Here is a 19,461-nt window from a genome sequence, read left to right as displayed (position 1 = left end):
ATGAAGAAATCAAACCCATGAAAAATTAAAGTCCATGAAGAATTCAAGCCCATGAAGAATTAATGCCCAATTTGAGCAACCCATGGAAAATATTATTTGGAGAAGGCCCAAGGATTATTTTTAATCCTAATGAAGATTAAAAACCAATTTATAGAAATCTATTTTTATTTTTTATGTGAGAGCTTTATTAGGTGTGTTTTTTAGCTAAAATCCATTTAACTTTATGAGTGCTTTATTAGGTATGTATTTTAGCTAAAATCCATTTAATATTAGGTGTGTATTATAGCTAAAATCCATTTAACTTTAAGTGTGTGAGTGCCCATTAGATATAATTATGTCTAATTGAATAATTGAAATTGTGTGGTTTGTATTGCATCTTGTGGCCTATAAATAGCTCACTTGATTGCATTTGTAAGTGTGATTATTATTCTTGAATAAAAGTTTAGTTGTTTCCTTATAATTCTCTCTTTGAGAATTGTTCTTGTTCTTTCTCATTTTCTTTAGTACTTTATCTTATAATCTTACTTTTTTTTCTTTCTTCTTTTAAATTCTTATGTCATTTATTATTACTTTATTATTCACCGCCTAAATGGCCGGTTAATTTGTGCCTTTAAATTTCTGTAATTTTAATTCTTGTCATTTAATTATTCACCGCCTAAATGGTCGGTTAGTTTATGCCTTTAAATTTCTGCAATTTTAATTCTTGTCATTTAATTATCCACCGCCTAAATGGCCGGTTAGTTTATGCTTTTAAATTTCTTGTCATTTAAATTCTGTTATTTAAATTACGTCATTTAAATTTCTGTCAATTAACTTTCAAATAAAAATGAGTAGTTAAATCTAATCTTGGGTTAAGGCAAGGACAGTGTCCAATGCCAATGATTCCCAAAGAAAGCTGCGCTTTAAATAAGTAATATTAATTTAAATTTCAGTATGAGTGTGTATTAATTATTAAAAAATCACTAGGTTTGGATTGGAGCGTAAGCCTAACTTAGAGCTTTCATGCCATGTATGAGAGTTACTAGAACTGGAAACGCTATCATACCCAAACCCGGATGATTAATTTAGTTGTTTTGTATATTAATTGTAATTGGATTTATGGTAGTTGCTTAAATTAGAATCCCGCATATCATGTATGGGGATTGCTTAACCTAGAACTATCATCATCTCTAATTGCATTTAATAACAAACCCTCATATCTGAAATTAAATTAATGTTGCTAATCTTATATGCTAAGATTTGGGAATCAACGGGTTGGTACTGAAATTGTCTTAACTCAAGCACTATCCAAATTCATATTTTTACGTTTAATGTTTATTTCAATTTTTGCCTTACTTTATTTTCTAGTATCTGTTGTCTAAAAACAAAACCATAAAAAATCTTGTTGTCAATTTGTCCAAATGCGTGTGCGTGTGTGTGACATTCTTTTTCTTTTGCCATAAATAAATCTCTCAGTGGACGACCTGGATTCATCCAGAAAATATAAATTTAAATTTGGACTATAACTGCACTCGTACACTGGCGAGTATAAACCTCTCACTAAAATAAAAAAAAATATAAAAGTTTTATTATGATTTGTTTTTATTGTGTTTTAATTGCAGGGTGAGAGTGCAGTCACTACATGTAAAAGAAGGCTGGGATTTTCTTCTATTGGTTGTTGGTTAATTGACTTAGTTAAAATAAATTATAGGCATAGGGGCTAGTGGGTTTGATTTTAGTTTGTTTATTCTGTTAGATAATATTAGGTGGTTGATTTGTTGTTAGTATTTTCCTATTTTGTAGCTTAGTGGATTTGTTTTAATCTATTTAATAGGTCTTTGATTTATACTAATTATTATGAAGAATTAAGATAATCAAATCTCTTGCGAATCTTACCTCTACAATTTTTCTCCCCTTTTCTTCATCGCAATTCAACAGATTTTCTTCCTCAAAATTCTATCTCTATCACAATATTAGTGAACATTAAAAATCTTATATATTTGTTTTTTATTTGAGTTTTGTAGAGCATTTAATATAAGAAAAATTATTATAACATAATACTTATAAATTATAACTACATTTTAATCTTAATATTATTTACATCGTGCCTCTAGGCAATGATATACGATAATATATATATATATATATTAAACAATATACTCTCACTATAGTTTTGGTGGAGCAATTCAAGTTCAGAGACTTCTGAGGGGGCAACTTCAAATTCTGCAGAGACCACAAAAGGAGATCAGATTTCAAAGTTTGTAGAGATCTTAGCAAAATTGACTTAACGGTAGTGCAGAGATCATGATTGGATATCAAGCTGATGACTAAAGAAATAGAGTTTGCCTTAAAAGTATGGAAAATATGTGACAGGCCTTGCTCACCTTGCTGCCCCTGTTGGTAGCCTGAAAACCCCATTCTCATCTTGTACTACCACTTGGCCTGTAAACCAAGCAAATCAACACAAACCCTTAGAGAGATCGTATGTGAATTTCCTTGGATATCATAAATGAAATAATAACGAATAAAGGAATATATATTCTCAAAAATATCACTACTGCATATTTTAATGACTACTTTTGCATAAATCATTCTGACTGTATCGCTTTTTTCATCATCTTTTTTGTTCTTCACAGTCTCACTGTGGAAAGTAATTAACTCAATTCTTCATCCAATACCCAGCCGAAGAGCACAAAGAAATATGGAAAGCTACAAGATACGAACCAGTTATTTCTGTGGAGTCTTCCAACAATTTTTGGGACCAATCATATCTAGAAAGGTGGTGTGATAGTGAGGACCTTCCCCGGGAGTAGTTGATACGAATGCCGAGAAAAGTTGCCCCATTAATAGTTACACTAGAAACCCGTGGGATACTTCCATAAATACATGCATCTAAACGAGAGTGATCAAAAGAGGCTTTCTCGATGTCCTCTTGATCTTGCGCGCACACATGGTTTATGCCACACTCTTTCACTTGAAAACCAACATCAACGACTACTTTAACTGTCACTTCATCACCTGCGTCTAAATAATTCCCAAGCTTCCAGTGGCTTAACCATATCACCTCTTCTCCAGCTTTTGGAATGACAAAGCCACGCGGACCATATATCCACTTGAGATCCTTGCTCTTATTGCAAACTTTAGCAAATAATGGAGGTGGCCAGCAAATCTCCTCTTTATCGGAAAGTGCATAGACACAACAGAAGTTCAGGCCTTGGAACCTGCAATTAGGTAGTGAGCACACAGTAAAAGATATTGCGGACCCTGCACTTTTATTGCTAAACCAGTCTGGAACCTCGCCTCCTGGAAAAAATGTGCTGAATATACCTTCTTCATGCAGCCCCTGAGCCATGAAATTCAATTCGGAAAAGAAGTTCTTGCACAATTTAGAGAGAGAGAGAGAGAGAGAGAGAGAGAGAGAGAGAGAGAGAGAGAACCTGAATAGGAAGCCTCTCAATTCTGCCGGATGAGGTGCTATTTGCTGAGACGCCATTGAAAAAGTCCATCTCAACGTTTGTCATAGATTGCACGTTGTGCAAGCCCAAAACTTTTATGACTTCCGCATCTACATTTCCTATAGGCTCAAGCTTGATGTCACCCTCTAGGTCAACCAGTTTCCCACAATTTGTTAGTTCTATGATTTGTGGTCCGGACGTACTTGACTGATAAGTTATCCTTTGCAAAGATGTGCACTCTGGCACCTGCAATATTTCCAAGCTCGGTAGCTCCAAAAGCGATTGAAGCTCTGTACATGATTCTAAGCGTAGGATATGTAGTGCACTAAGACCTCTGATGCATTCTGGTAGGCTACGGATAGGATTTCTGCCAAGGTTCAAATCCCTCAACAAGTTCAAGTGACTAAAATCCATGGGGAAAACATCATCAGAGAGATTGCAGTTTTCAAGACTCAACCGTACTAATGAGCTCGGCAAAGGAGACCGTGACAACTGTGGAACTCTTCCAAACCTTTGTACCAAAGACCAAAGAAATGCATATCGAGATTTTGGCTCTCCAGTGGTTGAGAGCAAACGACTTATATCAATTCTGTCAGCAAGGAACACTTTCAAAGATTTCATATTCATCAGTCCTGTTGGCAACTCATCAAGATTTGAGCAACCAGATATGTCGAGCTTTTCAAAAGATTTTAGCACAATGAAGTTTGTTGGCAACTTCCTCAGATTTCTGCAATCTTTTAGGATCATAACAGCAAGTGCCTTTAAGTTTCCAATGGATTCATGAACCTCAGCCAAGTTCACACAATCTTTAAGAATTAGTCTCTCAAGATTGGGGACTAGTGAGAAATCAGGAGTTTTGGCAAGGAAATGAGAGTGACTGAGATTAAGGATTTTCAATGAACTAAAACACTGCAAAACAAAACAAAAAGAAAAAGAAAAAGATAAAAAGAAAGATAGAAAGAAAGAAGAACTTCATTAATAACCCAGCAAGTATGGATATGAAATGAATTCAGTACCATAAGAACACTGCTCACCTTTCTTCCATCCCAAACATTTTTCAACCTGCTGTAACGCATGTCAAGAGCCACCACGTTATCCAATTGGAAGTCATTGTGTATAGATTCAAAAGGGAAGCCATGCCAACACAACCACCTTAATGTTTTAGGAAATTTTTCAAAGCTGCCACTGAGTTGTACAAAATTGAGCTGGAGAAGTCTTAGCTTGCACATCTTTGCAAATGCATTTGTTTCAAAAACTACTTCGCTAGAATTTCCTTCAGCAACCCCTATTGGATTCCAGGAGAACACAGAAAAACATTGTCATTTTGGTGAATTACATCGATCAAAGAACATTGAGTTTTCCTGCAAAATTTATTACCCTTCAAGAAGTGCATGTCCAGAATGAGGCCTTCTATTTTCTCAGCACCCTAATAACAAAGGGCCAAAACAGAAGAGTAAAATAGAGAAAGAAAGTATTGTTAATTAAAATGCACACACAAGTAACATGTTTGTACTCACAGTTTTTTCTGCCAAGACATCAAAGGACTCTTCATGATTCCATATTCTACTGCGCTTACCTGGCTCATATGGCGATTCTTGCCGAACAATTTCTCTTCCCATATCTTGAATCAATTGATGCATTCTCAACTTATTCCGGAAATCAATACTTAACATGCATCTATCAATAAGATTGTGGATTCCAATTGTCGTGTAGAAGTCACACTTGTTTAGGACTTGAACTGTCCAATCTTTGTCTTTCCCAACGAAGAAACAAGCAATATGGAGGAACAAATTTTTGTCATGCTCATCTTGCAAATTTTCATAGCTTATTTTGAGCTTTTCAAATACTTTACCGTTGGGTATTGCTTTTAGTTTTTCTAAATGACTCTTCCATACATCTAGGCTTTTTCCAGATAAAGAAGTACTCAAAACTTTAATGGCTAATGGCAACCCATCACAGTAGTGCACCATTCTTCTAGAATCTGCCTCATAATCATCAGTGGGATGGTCTTGTCCAAAGGCATGCCAACTGAAGAGCTCTAGTGATTCTGCATCATCCAATTTTTCAACCCTGTATATCCTGCAAGTTTCATGAGCCCTTGGTAACTGCTCATTCCTGGTTGTAATTATGATTTTACTTCCTTGAGAAAACCAATCTCGCATTCCAAGTATTGCATCCAATTGCTCCATTTTGTCAACATCATCAAGGACCACAAGAACTCTTTTGCAATATAGGGCAGCTTTAATTTTGGCGATCCCTTCATCAATACTATATACTTTTTCCTTTCTCCCCCTTAGAATATCTGAAAGAAGTTTTTTTTGCAAACGAATTAAACCTCTGGGTTGTCCTGAAATTTCTCTTATATTTTCAAGAAAGCTGCCACCTTCAAAACTTGAGAATTTTAAATTATACACAACTTTAGCTATCGTAGTCTTCCCTATTCCGCCCATCCCACAAATGGCTGCCAGGCTAACATCACCAGATTCATCTTGTAACCAAGTGTTGATGTCTTCTGCGCGAGTATGCGTTCCAATTAAGTAAGGGGAAACATTCAAGATTGTGCGATTGATTTTGTCTTGAACTGCTATAACAACTTGCTGGATAAACTTTGACTCATCTCTATAGAATGTGATCAAGGTGGAACATAGATCAGCACTATAAGCACCTAGGGACTTTGAATAAAAATTACAAATACTCATTCAACCAACGGGAAAAATAGCTAAGCTAGGACCACCTAACCAACTGGATTTATTGGGCTAATGACAAGTGTTACTGATTTTTTATACAAAGCATGATTGTTGAAGGTTGACACTTTTGCTTTTCAAAAGGAATGATTATTTTTTATATGAAGTTCAGCTGAAATTGTGGGAAGTTGTTACTGATTTATGTGTAGTTTGTGGAGGAGCAGAAAATCAAGAAATATTAAGTGGTTGTGTTGCAGATTTTACGGAAGCATTTTGTGCTTTATGAATATATACATGTACTTGTTTTTGATAAATAGAATTAAGAGTTTTTGCCTCATTTTTTGCCTTCTTTCTTCTTCTTCAATGTACTCAAACCAACAAATGGTATCAGAGCTGTCAAGTTCTTAAGAGGGACTGTGAGAAAGAGAGAAACCAGCAAGTGTTAGAAAATCGCGATCATGCAGCCTTTGATCCCGTCTATTTCCGATCTGTAGAGACGCAAACGCGAACTCTTCTAAGTCAGTTCACATGATCAGTCATTTCCACGACGTCCCAAGTCGTGCTAGCAACTTAGACGATTTTTTTTTTTAAGAGAGAGAACACGAAAATTTTCTTCATCTCTCTAAGTGTTTAGAAGTGGCATATTTATAGAGTACAAAACCCTAATCCTGCCATAACAAAACCCTAAATGTTTTAGGGCTGGACTCTAATCATATTGGGCCGATTCTTTCTTTTAATTGTGAACTGGACTCGATCCAAGTGTGTGACCCCTTAGATCCACCATTAGACTAGATGTAGGACCCAACTCTATTGGGTTACTTTAGGGCCCAATCTATTGGTTTAATTTAAACACGAGCTTCTTAATTAAACTTTTTAATTAATAATTTTAATATTAATCAAATTAATTCTAAAATCTCTATATATCATGGTTAACGTTTAGCAACATGTCATGAATACCTAGCCAATGATGAAATATATGTGGACCTTTTCAATTGCAATTACTGTGCAGTAAAATCCTTTCATCAATTAATGTCTTGAGTGAATTTAGTGTATGGTTTTATGTCGAACCCTAACTATTTAATAATTATGTATCCATTCTAAATTTATGATTTAATAGGTGAAATCAAAACACTTTTTGATTTCCACCTCACCTTGGCCAAGGATTTCCACAGTCATGAAATTATTGGAATACATAGGACATCCTCTTATCTGTACGATAAGTGACGAATCCTTTATTGACATTCATAAGCCTTCATATGTGACAAGGACATGCCTAGTGATAGTTTGTTAACAATTCCTTTAGAATCCAAATAACATCAAGTCGTAACTAGTCAAATATAAGATTATCATAATGTCTCAAGTCTAAGGGTCAGTCTGCATAATTGTAACACAAGAATTCCAATTCAACATTGAACAATAATCATTAGGAATTTTACAGCGGGTTAGTTCAGTGTACTTATTCTTCTAATAAGCACCCACATATATGCACTAGTGTCCTCACACCAATGTCCATGAAACAAGACATTCTATTAATTGAGCATGCATCATATGTGTTAGTCTATCCGAGCTATTAGTGTTCATACGTAATAACTCTATGACTAGGAACATTTAAGATCAAGGTTTATAAGAAATATGTTTCATGATCGTCATCTCTGTGCACGACCATATGCCACAAGCCTATTTGATCTATGGACTTTGTCAAATATAGATTGCAATAAATAATGACGACAATCATTAATGACAAATAAAACATAAAGCCTTTGAAATAATAATTGATTGAATAAAAAGAATCACAATGAAAAGTATGATCCTTTATATAAAATATTATTAGCTTGTGGACCCTTACTACTAAAACCCAGAAACCTAAGAGTTTAGTCATAACCTCAAGCAGTGTTTCATCACCTTTAGCTCCTATATTTTTAGGAGAAAACTATGATATTTGGGTTGTAAAGATGAAGACTTACTTAAGGGGTCTCGACCTTTGGAATGTAGTTAAGATAGATAGAGATCCTCCACCACTTAGAGTCAACTTTACCATAGCACAAATAAAGCATCATGTAGAAGAGTCAGCTAAAAAATTCAAGGCTTTGGCATGTTTGCAAGCAGCTATGTCAGAAGCTATTTTCAACAAGATAATAGCATGTGACACACCTAAAGAAGCCTGGGACAAACTAAAGGAGGAGTTCTAAGGCAATGAGAAAATAAGACAGATGTAAGTCTTGAATCTTAGAAGAGAATTTGAACTACTCAGAACGAATGATTTTGAGATAATTCAAGAATATGCTAGCAGACTCTTTAAGGGTGGTGAACAATATGAGGTTGTTGGGGGAAGAACTGTTAGAAAAGAGAGTTGTGGAGAAAGTTTTGGTGAGCTTGGCTGAAAGGTTTGAGGCAAAGATCTCATATCTTGAAGATTCAAGAGACCTTAATTAGATCACCTTGCTAGAATTGGTGAATGCCCTGTAGATTCGAAAGACTTCTTTTCTAGAGTGAAAGTGGGAAATGGAGAATTTGTGGAAGTTAAAGGCACCAAAAGGTACTAAACTGATCACAGATGTCTTATATGTGCCTAAAAATAGTCAAAATCTTTTTAGTGTACCTCAAATGCTAGAAAAGCATTACACTTCTCACTTTGAAGAGACAATGCATGCACAATTGCTAATCCAACTAGTGTTGAATTACTTATTGTTATGATAAAGAACAAATATTTTCTAATAAATTGAAAACAATCTAATATGAATGCTTTAGTTGGTTTAGTTGATGAGTCATCTCTTTGACATAAAAGGTTAGGGCATTTTAACTATGGTGCTTTAAAGTATATGCATGATAAAGAGCTTGCACAATATTTGTTTGTTGGTCATGATAACAAGAGTGTATGTCAGTTTGGAAAGCAACAAGGGTTGCCATTTACTAAAAATTAGGCTTGGAGGGCATCTGACATGCTGGAATTGGTTCATACTGATGTATGTGGACCCATGAAGACATCCTCTCTCAATGGTAACAGATACTTCCTATTGTTCATTAATGATAGCACTAGAATGTGCTGGGTATTTTTTCTCAAATAAAAGTCTAAAGTGTTTGGAGAATTTCTTAAGTTCAAAACATTTGCTAAAAATTAATTTGGAAGAAAAATTAAGGTGTTGAGGTTTGACAATAGAATTGAGTTTACCTCCTTGTATTTCAAGAAGTATCTCAGTGAGGTTGGAATTCATCATCAATTAATAGTCACCTATTCTCCACAACAAAATAAAGTGAGTGAAAGAAAGAACATGTCTATCATGGAGATGGCCAGATGTTTATTGTTTGAGAAAAATATTTCTAAAAGCTTCTGGGTTGAGGTAGTAAACACTTCAGTGTATCTCCTCAATAGGCTACCAACTAAGGTGTAACGCCCTGCTTTTCCCCAGCGTGCGTTAACTCGGGATTTCGAGAATATTCTAGGGACATAATCCAAATTAGATGCTAAATTATCTAAGTGATAGTTCAAAAAAAATTTCATGAATATGTGCAAGACCATGAAAACAAACCGACATATTCCGACATGTCCCAGACCAAGAGAATCCCACACAACACTTAACCTTAACCAGGAAAAATGCAATCTCTCTAAACGTATCACAACCACATCGACACATTGACATAACACAACCTTGCTTAAGAGGGGTAACATCAATGCATGAACACTACAAAAAAAATGGCTTTTAACGAGAAAAAATTAACGTGAGAATAAATATCCCGTCGTTAAAAACATAATTTTCATAATTATAGCGAGAGATTATTTATACTCTCATTAAATATAGTATAAAATTAGTTTTTTAATAACGAATATTTAAATTTCTCACTATTAATTAAAAGTCCCGTCGTCATTGATCCTAAAAAATCAACTTGAATCCACAATCTTAATTAGACAATTTTTTTATTTATTTCTCTTTTAACACTTCATCATTCTTTTTCCAAAATCTTATTTTATTAATTTCTCTTGTATATTAATTTCATCATTCTTTTTCAAAACCCTTTCTTCTATCACCTCCATCATTCATCCTTCTTCTCGCGCGTCCAATCTCCGCCTCTTCATGTCAAATTCAAATCCCTCCAAATCCAAATCTCGTCAATCCAAATCGCACTACCCTCTACCAAATTTGCCTTCTTCCAGTCAATCCATATCCGCATGTTCAGTTTTTTGCCCTTTCTTCTCGTCAATCCAATTTTGCCTCTATTGCACGAACTTGTCTTTCATACAGTTGGCGATCGAAGCTCCTACATATCGTTGTTGCTTGTGTCATCGTCGATCTTGGTTTCATGTAAGTTTCTCTATCGCTCTTCCAAGTTTTCTTTTGGTTCATTGTTCAGATCTCAATCAATTCGGATATGGGTTTCTTTCTTTTTGTTCTGTTTCTTTGAAGGTTGAAGTTGAATTCTAGGGTTTCAATATTGAGGTACTCAATTATTAGAATCGTTCATCCCTTTGTATCTGTAGCGAAACCCTAGCTAACTGTTACTTTGTGGTTTATACAATTGTGGTTGATTTTGAGGGTTTATGTTTTAATTTCTGCTACATGTTAGGGCTGTCTTTGTGAATTTCCTTTTTTTGCTTCTTGATTGAGACCTTATTTTATCTTTCTTTGTATCCTTAATCTTATATATATATATATATATATAGACACACTGTGTGTAAAGATAAGTCTTAAGTTGCAGGCTTGGATTGTGCTAAAAAAAACATGATTATATCAAAATGTATCTTTATTGGTAAAGTGTAATTCTAGGGCATGTTGTCACCGCTAATGATAGTTGGTTTGTGATTATGCAAGTTAAGTTATAATTGATGCCCAATGTGTCACATTTTGCCTTGCTTTTGCGTGTGTGTGTGTGTGTTTTTTTAAATTATTTATTACTTATTATTATTATTATTATTTTTTTTTTTTGGGGGGGGGGGGGGGGTGTTAAAGTAGAGGATGATGATGGGTACATTAGAGCTGAACAAGCAATCAAAGATGCAGCCATATGCAACTACCATTGCATGGCCTCTATCTGCCACTAAAATGGCACATAATTCCATCCCTTTCGCCTACATGCAAAGGCCTAATAATGTGAACTTTCAATTCTTATATATATATTAAAAATAAAACATGCAAATAATTCGAAACAAAGACTGATTGAACTAAAGTAATGCTAAGAGTAAGAGGTGCTGCCTATGATTTGCATAGTTTACCTACCTTCGTGTGCAAAGTCCTGCCATCAATTATATGACCTGCTGGAATCTATCATCAATGACCCATATACGTTGATTGAGATATAGCAAGTTTGATATGAGATGTAGTGTGAAAGGGCCACTTCCATTCCACCCCTCCTTGCTACATGACAGGTCATCCAATCTGAGAGAAGGTTGAACTCAGCTGCCACATTTAACAATATTTGAACCCTCTCTTTCAACTCAGGGAATCTCATGGTTTTTGTTGTACAAATAGTTGGTAGGTACCAAACCTTCTGTCAGCAAAACTTAAAACCCTGCCACTGGCCTTCCATGACAGGGCATCCAATTTGAAAAAATGCCAGCCAAACCAAATTTAATATGTATATGTATTCTTATGCAAATAGAAAAATTAACTCTTCTTTCATAACAAAGGACTTAAACTCTCAAGTTTGCCTTTAAAGTTACTGTTTTGGATTGATGCGCCATCTTTCATAGTATGTATTCTTATGCAAGTAGAACTTGGTTTCAGGGCTTCCTTCTATCTCAACATAAGGAAGCCCTGAAACCAAGTTTTAGTAGATCTTATAAATTGAATCATTGGGTAATTTCTCAAATTAAAAATTAGATAGGAATTAAATCTTTTACTGTTATGTCAGTTTGAATTTGTCATTGATTTAATTGAGTGGATTAGTTCAATTTCAAGGTCATTATTAGACCAATTAAATTTTTTGTATTTCTTTATTTTTAATTTTTGCATGTAATTGAGTGATCCAATTCTACCTTCAACCAATTAGAATCAATGTGGGCAGATCTTCAAGTAATTTCAATGTAGATTGTGACTGCTTCGAGAATATGAGGTTTGGTTTAATAATCATTTATATCTGAAATTAGATAATCTGATGTCATCCTGTTGTAAAGGACCAGATGATAAAGACAAACCAAATGAACATACTGATTAGGTTTCTTAAGCTATGCTTAAGAAACAGAAGGGTGAGTCCAGTTTGAAAGATGCGAAGGGTACAGCTGCAAATGAAGCTTCTAGAAAGAGGTGTTAATTTATTTCTTTCTTGGATGTATTACTCATGATGTATCATATTTATATTTGATGTTGATGCGTCTGAATTTCTATTCAGGTTTTCAATGTCCTAAAATGGCTGGTGTCTTTGTTTCACACATGCATGCATGTATGATCTCCCTACTATCTGTTATCAGGCCTGCTGAAAGACAATCGTATGGTAGGGCTTCAACCAAGAAGCCAGTGACAAGCACTCAAGTTGCTTCTCAACAAGGTGAGTTTTATATTTAGGCATCTTGCATTACTGGTTAAATTAAATGGGTGAGTTAAAAGTACCGTGGTGAGCAAGTGCAAAAAGGACACCTTCTATTTGTTTTAAGTTAATCGACAAATCTATCAAGTATTAGGATTGCATTATTCTCAAATTTATATAAAATTTACTACTCAAGGACTTTGGGATTGGTGTTTACATAGTGATTCTAAGTTTTTTATCTACATTGTGGGAGCTTTGTGGATGGTTCTTTGTAGAAAATTTCTAAACAATTAGACATTACCTAGTAGCGTGCCCAATTGAACATCTTGTATACATAAAGATATCAAGCGTCTAATGCATATACTTAATGTATTGAGAAGAGTCTATGTAATACTTTGCGGTATTGGCTCACCCCATCACTTGAATAACTTCTCTGAGAACTATGAACATGAATGACTCCTCAAGGTTGGTGTTCCTTGGCTGTATCTTTGAGGAATCTAAAGAGGCCATCTGGGTCAATTAAAAGCATTGTTGTGGTAATTTTATAACACATTGTGAGTTGATGTTATTTATTTGTTGTCACTGGACAACACTTGCAGTAGGAATGCTACTTGACAAGGATTTTGGAAAAGAATATTTTATTTAAATGTGATATCACAGGCCAAATTACATCTTTTTCATGTATACAGATGTTGGCTATATGGGAGTGAGTGGTTTTTGATAAATTCTGTTCTTTCAACAAATACTTTCAATTGTTGATTATCTTGTCTGAAAAACCGATTGTGAGATTCTTTCAACAAATAGTTTGAGCTAGCCAAAAGTAGCTCAAGGACAAAAGGAGAAATACATTCAAGCTAAGGTATTTCTCTATTTCTTGTGGAATAAAAAATGTTAAAGCAAGAAAAATGAATCAAATGCTTTATTATCAGTTACAAAACCGAATCTGAAAGAAGCTTTTCACCAAAAGGAGAAATACATTCAAGCTAAGGTATTTCTCTTGGATAATGTTTGTATTAACATGTTGATATATATTACTTTGGCAAGGAAAATGTGTTTCACTATTTACTTTGTTACACAAGAATATATGGACCCAGTTAAGGAGTTATAGAAATCTGGTCGTTGGAGATCTGGCTTTATTATATATGGACCCAATTATTGGCTTTATTAAGGAGTATATGGACCCAATTACTTCTAGAAGTGCATCCATTTCAACATTGTGTAAACTGAGAACTGGCTTTATGTCTTGTGTGTTGTTATACTGTAGTTCCTCCACTTCCCCTGCTGTTTGAAAGTTGCATACATTCTGCTAACTAAATAATCACCATTAAATTCTTATGTCCGTTTCTCATGTTATTGATATTAAAGTTAGTTAACAGAACAATCACTTACATAATCATTTCACCACAAACGTCTTACGAGTTCTTAAATTGATTGTGGCGCTAGAACATGATTAAGTGCTAAGGTGCTTTTGAAGTCATTGATACATTTGTTTGTATGTTTCCTTGGCTGTGTGCCTTTTTTCATATGAGTTCTATTCACTTCATGTAGGGATTTATTTATTCTTTTCTTTACTTTATAATGTAAGACTATTTTTAGATACATGATTACCTTTGATCCTAAAGTTTTTTTTTCTTTTACTGAATGATTTAAATTTTTGTAGGACAATGTTCAAAGCTAGACCATATGGAAGTTTTTTGACAATTTTTTATTAAATAGGTATTACATTCTTAAACCTCCTACAGGAGATTAATGGTGAATTTAATTAATTGCTAATAATATTGATTATTGAGTAGAGATAGTGTTAATCATTGGATTAATGTATTCATGTTTTAATGGAGTTTATTGAGTAGAGATAGTATTAGAAATTTAGTACTGCTATTTTAGAAGATGATGAGTAATATGATTTTTTCTCTTCGCAATTTGTAGGTACTTGAAGATACAAGTCGAGCAGGGAACTCTTGGTATTGGTTGCGACTATAATACATGGATTTTAATGACACTTGTAACAATTTTTTTATTTTGATTATAGGGGGAGAGATTAGGATAATATGAAACCCATAGTTTTTTTTTTTTTTTTTCATTTTTATGATTGTGGACATATGGAAGTTCTTAAGATGATTGTAATTAGTACATAATTAATGTCAATGATCATATTTTGCATATATCTTGTTTTTACTAAATTAATTGAGAATCACATTTTTATTATTAGTATCTCTTTTGCCAAAATTAATTGGTACAAAATAAATTTTTATATAATTGTAAAAATAGTCATAATGAGAAATAAATATAGATATAACAACAAAAATATTCATCATTGATATTATGTTTAGTGACCAGTAAATATTGTAATAACGATGGGAATATTCATCGTTGATATTATGTTTAGTGATCGGTAAATATTGTAATAACGACGAAAATATCCATCGTTAATATTATTTTCAACGACCACACACATTGTTATAGCGATAGAAATATTCTATCGTTATTATTGTTTTTATTGACGGGACTTTTGCCCCTCATTACTTATATTAACGACGGTACTTTTTTTTTTTTGACATTAATACTATTAACGACGGGCGACGACAGGATTTTTTTCGTCGTTAAAACTCTTTAACGACGGGAAACCAACTTTTAACCACTAGTTTTCCCCTCGTTAAAACCCCTTTTTTTTGTAGTGGAACTCGAGAATCACCCCACTATCAGGTCAGGCATTATGTTCTCACTCAAAAAGCATCCTAGATCTCCACACAACCCTAGCCATAAGAGGATCACACACTATCCTCAGAGTCAACATTCACCTCAACAATAATGTTATTTCTCAAAGGAAGCTGGGGTGGTGTCCACTCTCAGCCCCACCACTTGAGCCAACATCAGAGATGGTGTCCACTCTCAACCCCACCACTTGAATACCATAGTGTGAAGTTTGTCTCAGTCTCGTCCCAAGTGGGTCACATAGAATTAATCCTTGGCACATATCCCGAGTGTTATCGATCACTCAAGTGCCACAATATAAGTTGACAACCCACATCCCACGAGAACATCACATAAACATGCTAATGCCACATACCATGATTCGATGCATCATGAAAACAACAGTTCAATGTACACAATTTATCACACAAAATTCAATGCACATGCATGAAACATTTTAGGATGAACCTCCCACATGAAACCAACCTATCACAGGTGAAACCGTTTATATAAAACAAATCAAGTATGGGGTCGAACCACCCAAAATAAAACCAAGTTTTTAAGTAAGAACACTCACAGTAAACTAAGTTTTCGGTAGAATTACTCACCTTAAATGTATCTCAGACCACCTCGATTCTCGTACCAATCTTGATTTTCGTATCAGTCATCAAGTAATCGTACTAATACTCAACCTCGAGCCTCAATGATCCCTAGACATCATATTCATTCAAAAGAATATCAATACCTATTTTTTTCTAATTATTCTCATAATTTTTCTTTATTTTCTCCTCAAAAATTCCAAAATAAATAACTTCTCAAGGTTTTTCCCAAAATTTTCTCCACCATAAATCATAAAATATTTTTCTAGAAATATATAAAAAAAATCAAAAAATACCTTGCCTCCACATACCCTTATGCGCCACCCACACGCTTGCGTGTATAGACCCTTGCACGCGCTGGTCATTTTCTCAGGCGAACCCCTCATCGCCGGCAACCTGAATTTTCCCCTTACCACACCACCTGGAAGCCCTCTTTAAGTTGGTCACGATGGCACTACCCTTGGCCTGAAACAACCACCGGAAACACTTTGATTTGCCCAAAAATAGTCTGGCTCCGACACCGATCGCGACTTTTCGTCGAACCCTCGAACGCCCTTCAAACGCACTCCAAAAAGCTTCAAAATCTCCAAAAATGCTCCTCAAGACCTCTAGAGCAAAATTCCTTTATCAAATCTCTCAAAACATGGACCAATCAATGCCAAAAATCTTTGAAACCCTCAATTAGATTCTTGGCTATTTATAGCCGATTCTGGTTATCCTACTGGCCAATTAAAGGTTTTGCTTGCTCCCCAATCTTCCTAGGCCCGTGCTTGGCCATGCCCTGGCAAGATCGGCCATTCCATCACCTGATTTTGTCTCCCATGCGTGGCGGTCAGTCGGCTGTGCTGTTTGGCAGAAGTTTCAGATTTTACACTTTGGCCCCCTTTGAAATTTTCTTTTGCATTTTGGCCCTCTATTTGAAACCCCTGAGTTATCTAATAATTTCACTAAACCCCATAAGTTCTAAAACCTTCATTTCATCCCCAAAGATTTAGAAAAACCATTGTTTTGACCACATTCAGTCAAAATTAATAATTTACAATTAGGCTCGAATACATGTAAGATCGTGTTTCGACTGAAATTACTTTTGTTTCTTTCCGAAACCACTTAAGGGTTGCTCCTTATGCTAAATATGAACCTACTCAGGGTCTCACTAACTTCCTGAAAGTCTCTTACGATCATTTAGTTTCTTAGCTTGAATCATAGCTGTACCAAAAATCGTTTCTAATTTGATTTCTTTCGGCATAAAAAATCTTGCCTCGAGACGCTTGTTGATGTCATACCCTTATCTTTAGACATCTAAGCTCTAGGGTACTCCCTATAGTCGATTTGATGACTTATTTTTACTATCACGCTAATTTTTGGTATTTTAAGCTCGCTTAAATTACGTGATAAGCTATTGCCAATATGGGATATTACACAAGGCTTTAACAGGAAAGACTCCATTTGAAGCTTGGTTTGGAGTCAAGCCTTCAATAACACATTTCAAGGTTTTTGGGAGTGTATGCTACATTAATGTCCCAAAAACAAAAAGAGATAAGCTAGAGCAAAGAGCTATAACAGGGATGTTCTTGGGGTATAGTAGCAATAGCAAAGCATATAAAGTATTTGATTTGCAAGTAAAGAATGTGGTAATTTCAAGAGATGTTAAGTTTGATGGTTGGCACTTGGAATTGGACTAGAGAAATGGTTGAGTTTAACAAAGAAAGTGTAATCGAGGGAAATATTTCCCATGACCAAGATGCAGCTGAAGCAGAATCATACTCTGAGACTACAATCAGAGAGACAAGATATTTGACAGAGATATACGAGAGATGCAATACAGCCTCCTTGATGGAACCTGTCACTTATAAAGAAGCACTAAGCTTACATGGTTGGGTAAAGGCAATGCAGGAGGAACTGTACATGATCAATAAGAATGAAGCTCGGAGGCTGGTTGACATACCAAATGACAGGAAGGTAATTGGTTTAAAGTGGGTTTATAAGGCTGCTAAAAGAGTGTTAAGATATATCAAAGGTTCCAAGGATTTGGGAATTTGGTTCAAGAAAGGTCAGGATTCAAGGTTGATCAGTTACACTAACAGTGATTGGGTTGGTTTTGAAGATGACATGAGAAGCACATTAGGTTATTTTTTTACAATTGGTTCAGGTGTGTTTAGCTGAAATTCTAAGAAGCAAGATATTGTGGCTCAATCAACTGCAGAAGCTGAATATGTGGTTGCATCAGTTGTTGTTAATCAAGCCATTTGGCTGAGGAAGATCATGTCTGATCTCTCAGAACTGTAGGAAGGACCAACAAAAATCCTATGTGACAACTAATCAACAATCGCAATTGCTAAGAACCCTGTGCTGAAATTATGGAAAGTTGTTGCATCTAGATTGATGTGAGGTTTGTGGAGGAGCAGAAAAGTGGAAAGTTGTTGCATCTAGATTGATGTGAGGTTTGTGGAGGAGCAGAAAATTAGGAAATATTAAGTGGTTAAACCAACAATGACATGGACATAGGAATAGTAGTAAGGAGTCACAGAAAATTACCCATCATCTTGATCTTTTGAAACCATTCCTCCCAAATCCGCAAGTTCTTCAAGAGCTGCCCACCGATCCTTCAATTTGTCCACCCACTCAACTTTTCTTTCATCCACTTCAGCTATGAATTGCACCTCATGCCTGGCAAATGCTTCCATATACCTTTCCTTTTGCTTCTTGATTAAGGTTGGATCCATGTTATAAAATATGGGTAAAACTTCATGTCCAGAGGCCCTCCTGCGTTTGAGAATCATCAAAAGCTCATCAAGACACCAACATGAAGAAGCATAGTCCTCGGAGAACACCACTATTGAAATTTTAGAGTCTTGAATTGCTTTCCAAAGTTCAGGCTTGATGTTTTCTCCTACTTCTATCCCCTCCTCATCCCTGAAAGTGTGAAATCCTGAATCCAGCAGAGCTATATAAAGTTGATCGGTGAAACTCTTGCGGGTCTCTTTGCCTCTAGAGCTCAAGAACACATCATAAGCACACTGAGAAGTGGAAGAGGAGAATTCTTCGACTCTTGGACTAACCATTGAACAAAGATGGAAACGGAACAAGGAGGAAAGGCCCAAGCTGCTTGCTGCCTTTTTCATAAAAATGCCCTCCTTAACTTTCCATTTTGGTCGCGTGGAACCCAAGCTGCTTTATACTATATATGACATCTTCAACACAAAGAAAGCGTGGATTCTCTTGCTTTGGGGGTGTGGCTTGCTGCTTTTTCAGAAGTCTTGCTTTGGAGGGTCTGCCTTTGCAAGCGGCAACTACTCGGAGGAAATCCTTTAGCCTGGAAAGGATTTTGGAAAGCTCCAGCAAGCAAGCAGCAAATATTAAGTAAATTTGTATTTTCAATTCAATATTGGTGGGGTGATTACTTATTTAATATCAAATGTGGACTCATGGTGGTTATATATATTCAGAAAACTAAAATTAAAACTCTTCCATTGTTATTGAGATTTATAATAATTCCAATATTCTATTCTATTCTATTATTTAAGTAAAAATACCCATTTTAAGCTACCAGTTATTTATTAGAATAAATTTAAAACTTATACCAACAATTAAAATTTG

The 19,461-nt window shown here is 35.1% G+C and overlaps 2 protein-coding genes across 9 annotated transcripts; one reads left to right on the top strand and one right to left on the bottom strand.

The window, feature by feature from the left end:
- Nucleotides 1-1,978: 1,978 nt before the first annotated feature.
- LOC127810391 (disease resistance protein RPV1-like) lies at nucleotides 1,979-19,176 on the bottom strand. Of its 3 annotated transcripts, none has more exons than XM_052349850.1 (8): nucleotides 18,400-19,174; nucleotides 4,952-6,053; nucleotides 4,812-4,860; nucleotides 4,469-4,719; nucleotides 3,417-4,343; nucleotides 2,704-3,322; nucleotides 2,364-2,421; nucleotides 1,979-2,202 (listed from the first exon to the last, which is right to left on the bottom strand). In XM_052349850.1, the coding sequence occupies exons 1-8, from the start codon at nucleotides 18,984-18,986 to the stop codon at nucleotides 2,196-2,198; spliced, it is 3,600 nt and encodes a 1,199-aa protein (XP_052205810.1). In that variant the 5' UTR covers nucleotides 18,987-19,174; the 3' UTR covers nucleotides 1,979-2,195. The 3 variants fall into 3 exon arrangements, with proteins under 3 accessions (XP_052205810.1, XP_052205813.1, XP_052205812.1); XM_052349853.1 differs by having other exon boundaries at nucleotides 4,952-5,946; nucleotides 18,400-18,545; XM_052349852.1 differs by lacking the exons at nucleotides 1,979-2,202; nucleotides 2,364-2,421 and having other exon boundaries at nucleotides 3,008-3,200; nucleotides 18,400-19,176.
- Nucleotides 10,149-14,726, top strand: LOC127810395 (uncharacterized). 6 transcript variants are annotated; one of them, XR_008025421.1, is made up of 5 exons: nucleotides 10,149-10,416; nucleotides 12,231-12,354; nucleotides 12,440-12,595; nucleotides 14,235-14,290; nucleotides 14,501-14,726. XR_008025421.1 is itself a non-coding variant. In XM_052349861.1 (3 exons), the coding sequence occupies exons 1-3, from the start codon at nucleotides 10,284-10,286 to the stop codon at nucleotides 14,506-14,508; spliced, it is 297 nt and encodes a 98-aa protein (XP_052205821.1). In that variant the 5' UTR covers nucleotides 10,149-10,283; the 3' UTR covers nucleotides 14,509-14,726. The 6 variants fall into 6 exon arrangements, 2 of the variants coding, with proteins under 2 accessions (XP_052205821.1, XP_052205820.1); XR_008025418.1 differs by lacking the exon at nucleotides 14,235-14,290; XR_008025420.1 differs by lacking the exon at nucleotides 14,235-14,290 and having other exon boundaries at nucleotides 12,225-12,354.
- Nucleotides 19,177-19,461: the final 285 nt, after the last annotated feature.

This window comes from Diospyros lotus, chromosome 9, assembly GCF_014633365.1.
Source record: "Diospyros lotus cultivar Yz01 chromosome 9, ASM1463336v1, whole genome shotgun sequence".
In the NCBI taxonomy this organism is placed as follows: domain Eukaryota; kingdom Viridiplantae; phylum Streptophyta; class Magnoliopsida; order Ericales; family Ebenaceae; genus Diospyros; species Diospyros lotus.
Note: the sequence above shows the minus strand (reverse complement) of the source record. Positions and strands in the feature narration are given on the sequence as shown.

Coding starts and splice junctions, on each gene's coding strand:
- LOC127810395 (XM_052349860.1), top strand. CDS start 10,284: ATGTTCAGTTTTTTGCCCTTTCTTCTCGTCAATCCAATTTTGCCTCTA. Junction 10,417..12,439: donor ATCGTCGATCTTGGTTTCAT/GTAAGTTTCTCT, acceptor ATTTCTATTCAG/GTTTTCAATGTCCTAAAATG. Junction 12,596..14,234: donor TCAAGTTGCTTCTCAACAAG/GTGAGTTTTATA, acceptor AAATTTTTGTAG/GACAATGTTCAAAGCTAGAC.
- LOC127810391 (XM_052349850.1), bottom strand. CDS start 18,986: ATGAAAAAGGCAGCAAGCAGCTTGGGCCTTTCCTCCTTGTTCCGTTTC. Junction 4,720..4,811: donor GGACATGCACTTCTTGAAGG/GTAATAAATTTT, acceptor GGAATCCAATAG/GGGTTGCTGAAGGAAATTCT. Junction 3,323..3,416: donor TTGAGAGGCTTCCTATTCAG/GTTCTCTCTCTC, acceptor TTCATGGCTCAG/GGGCTGCATGAAGAAGGTAT.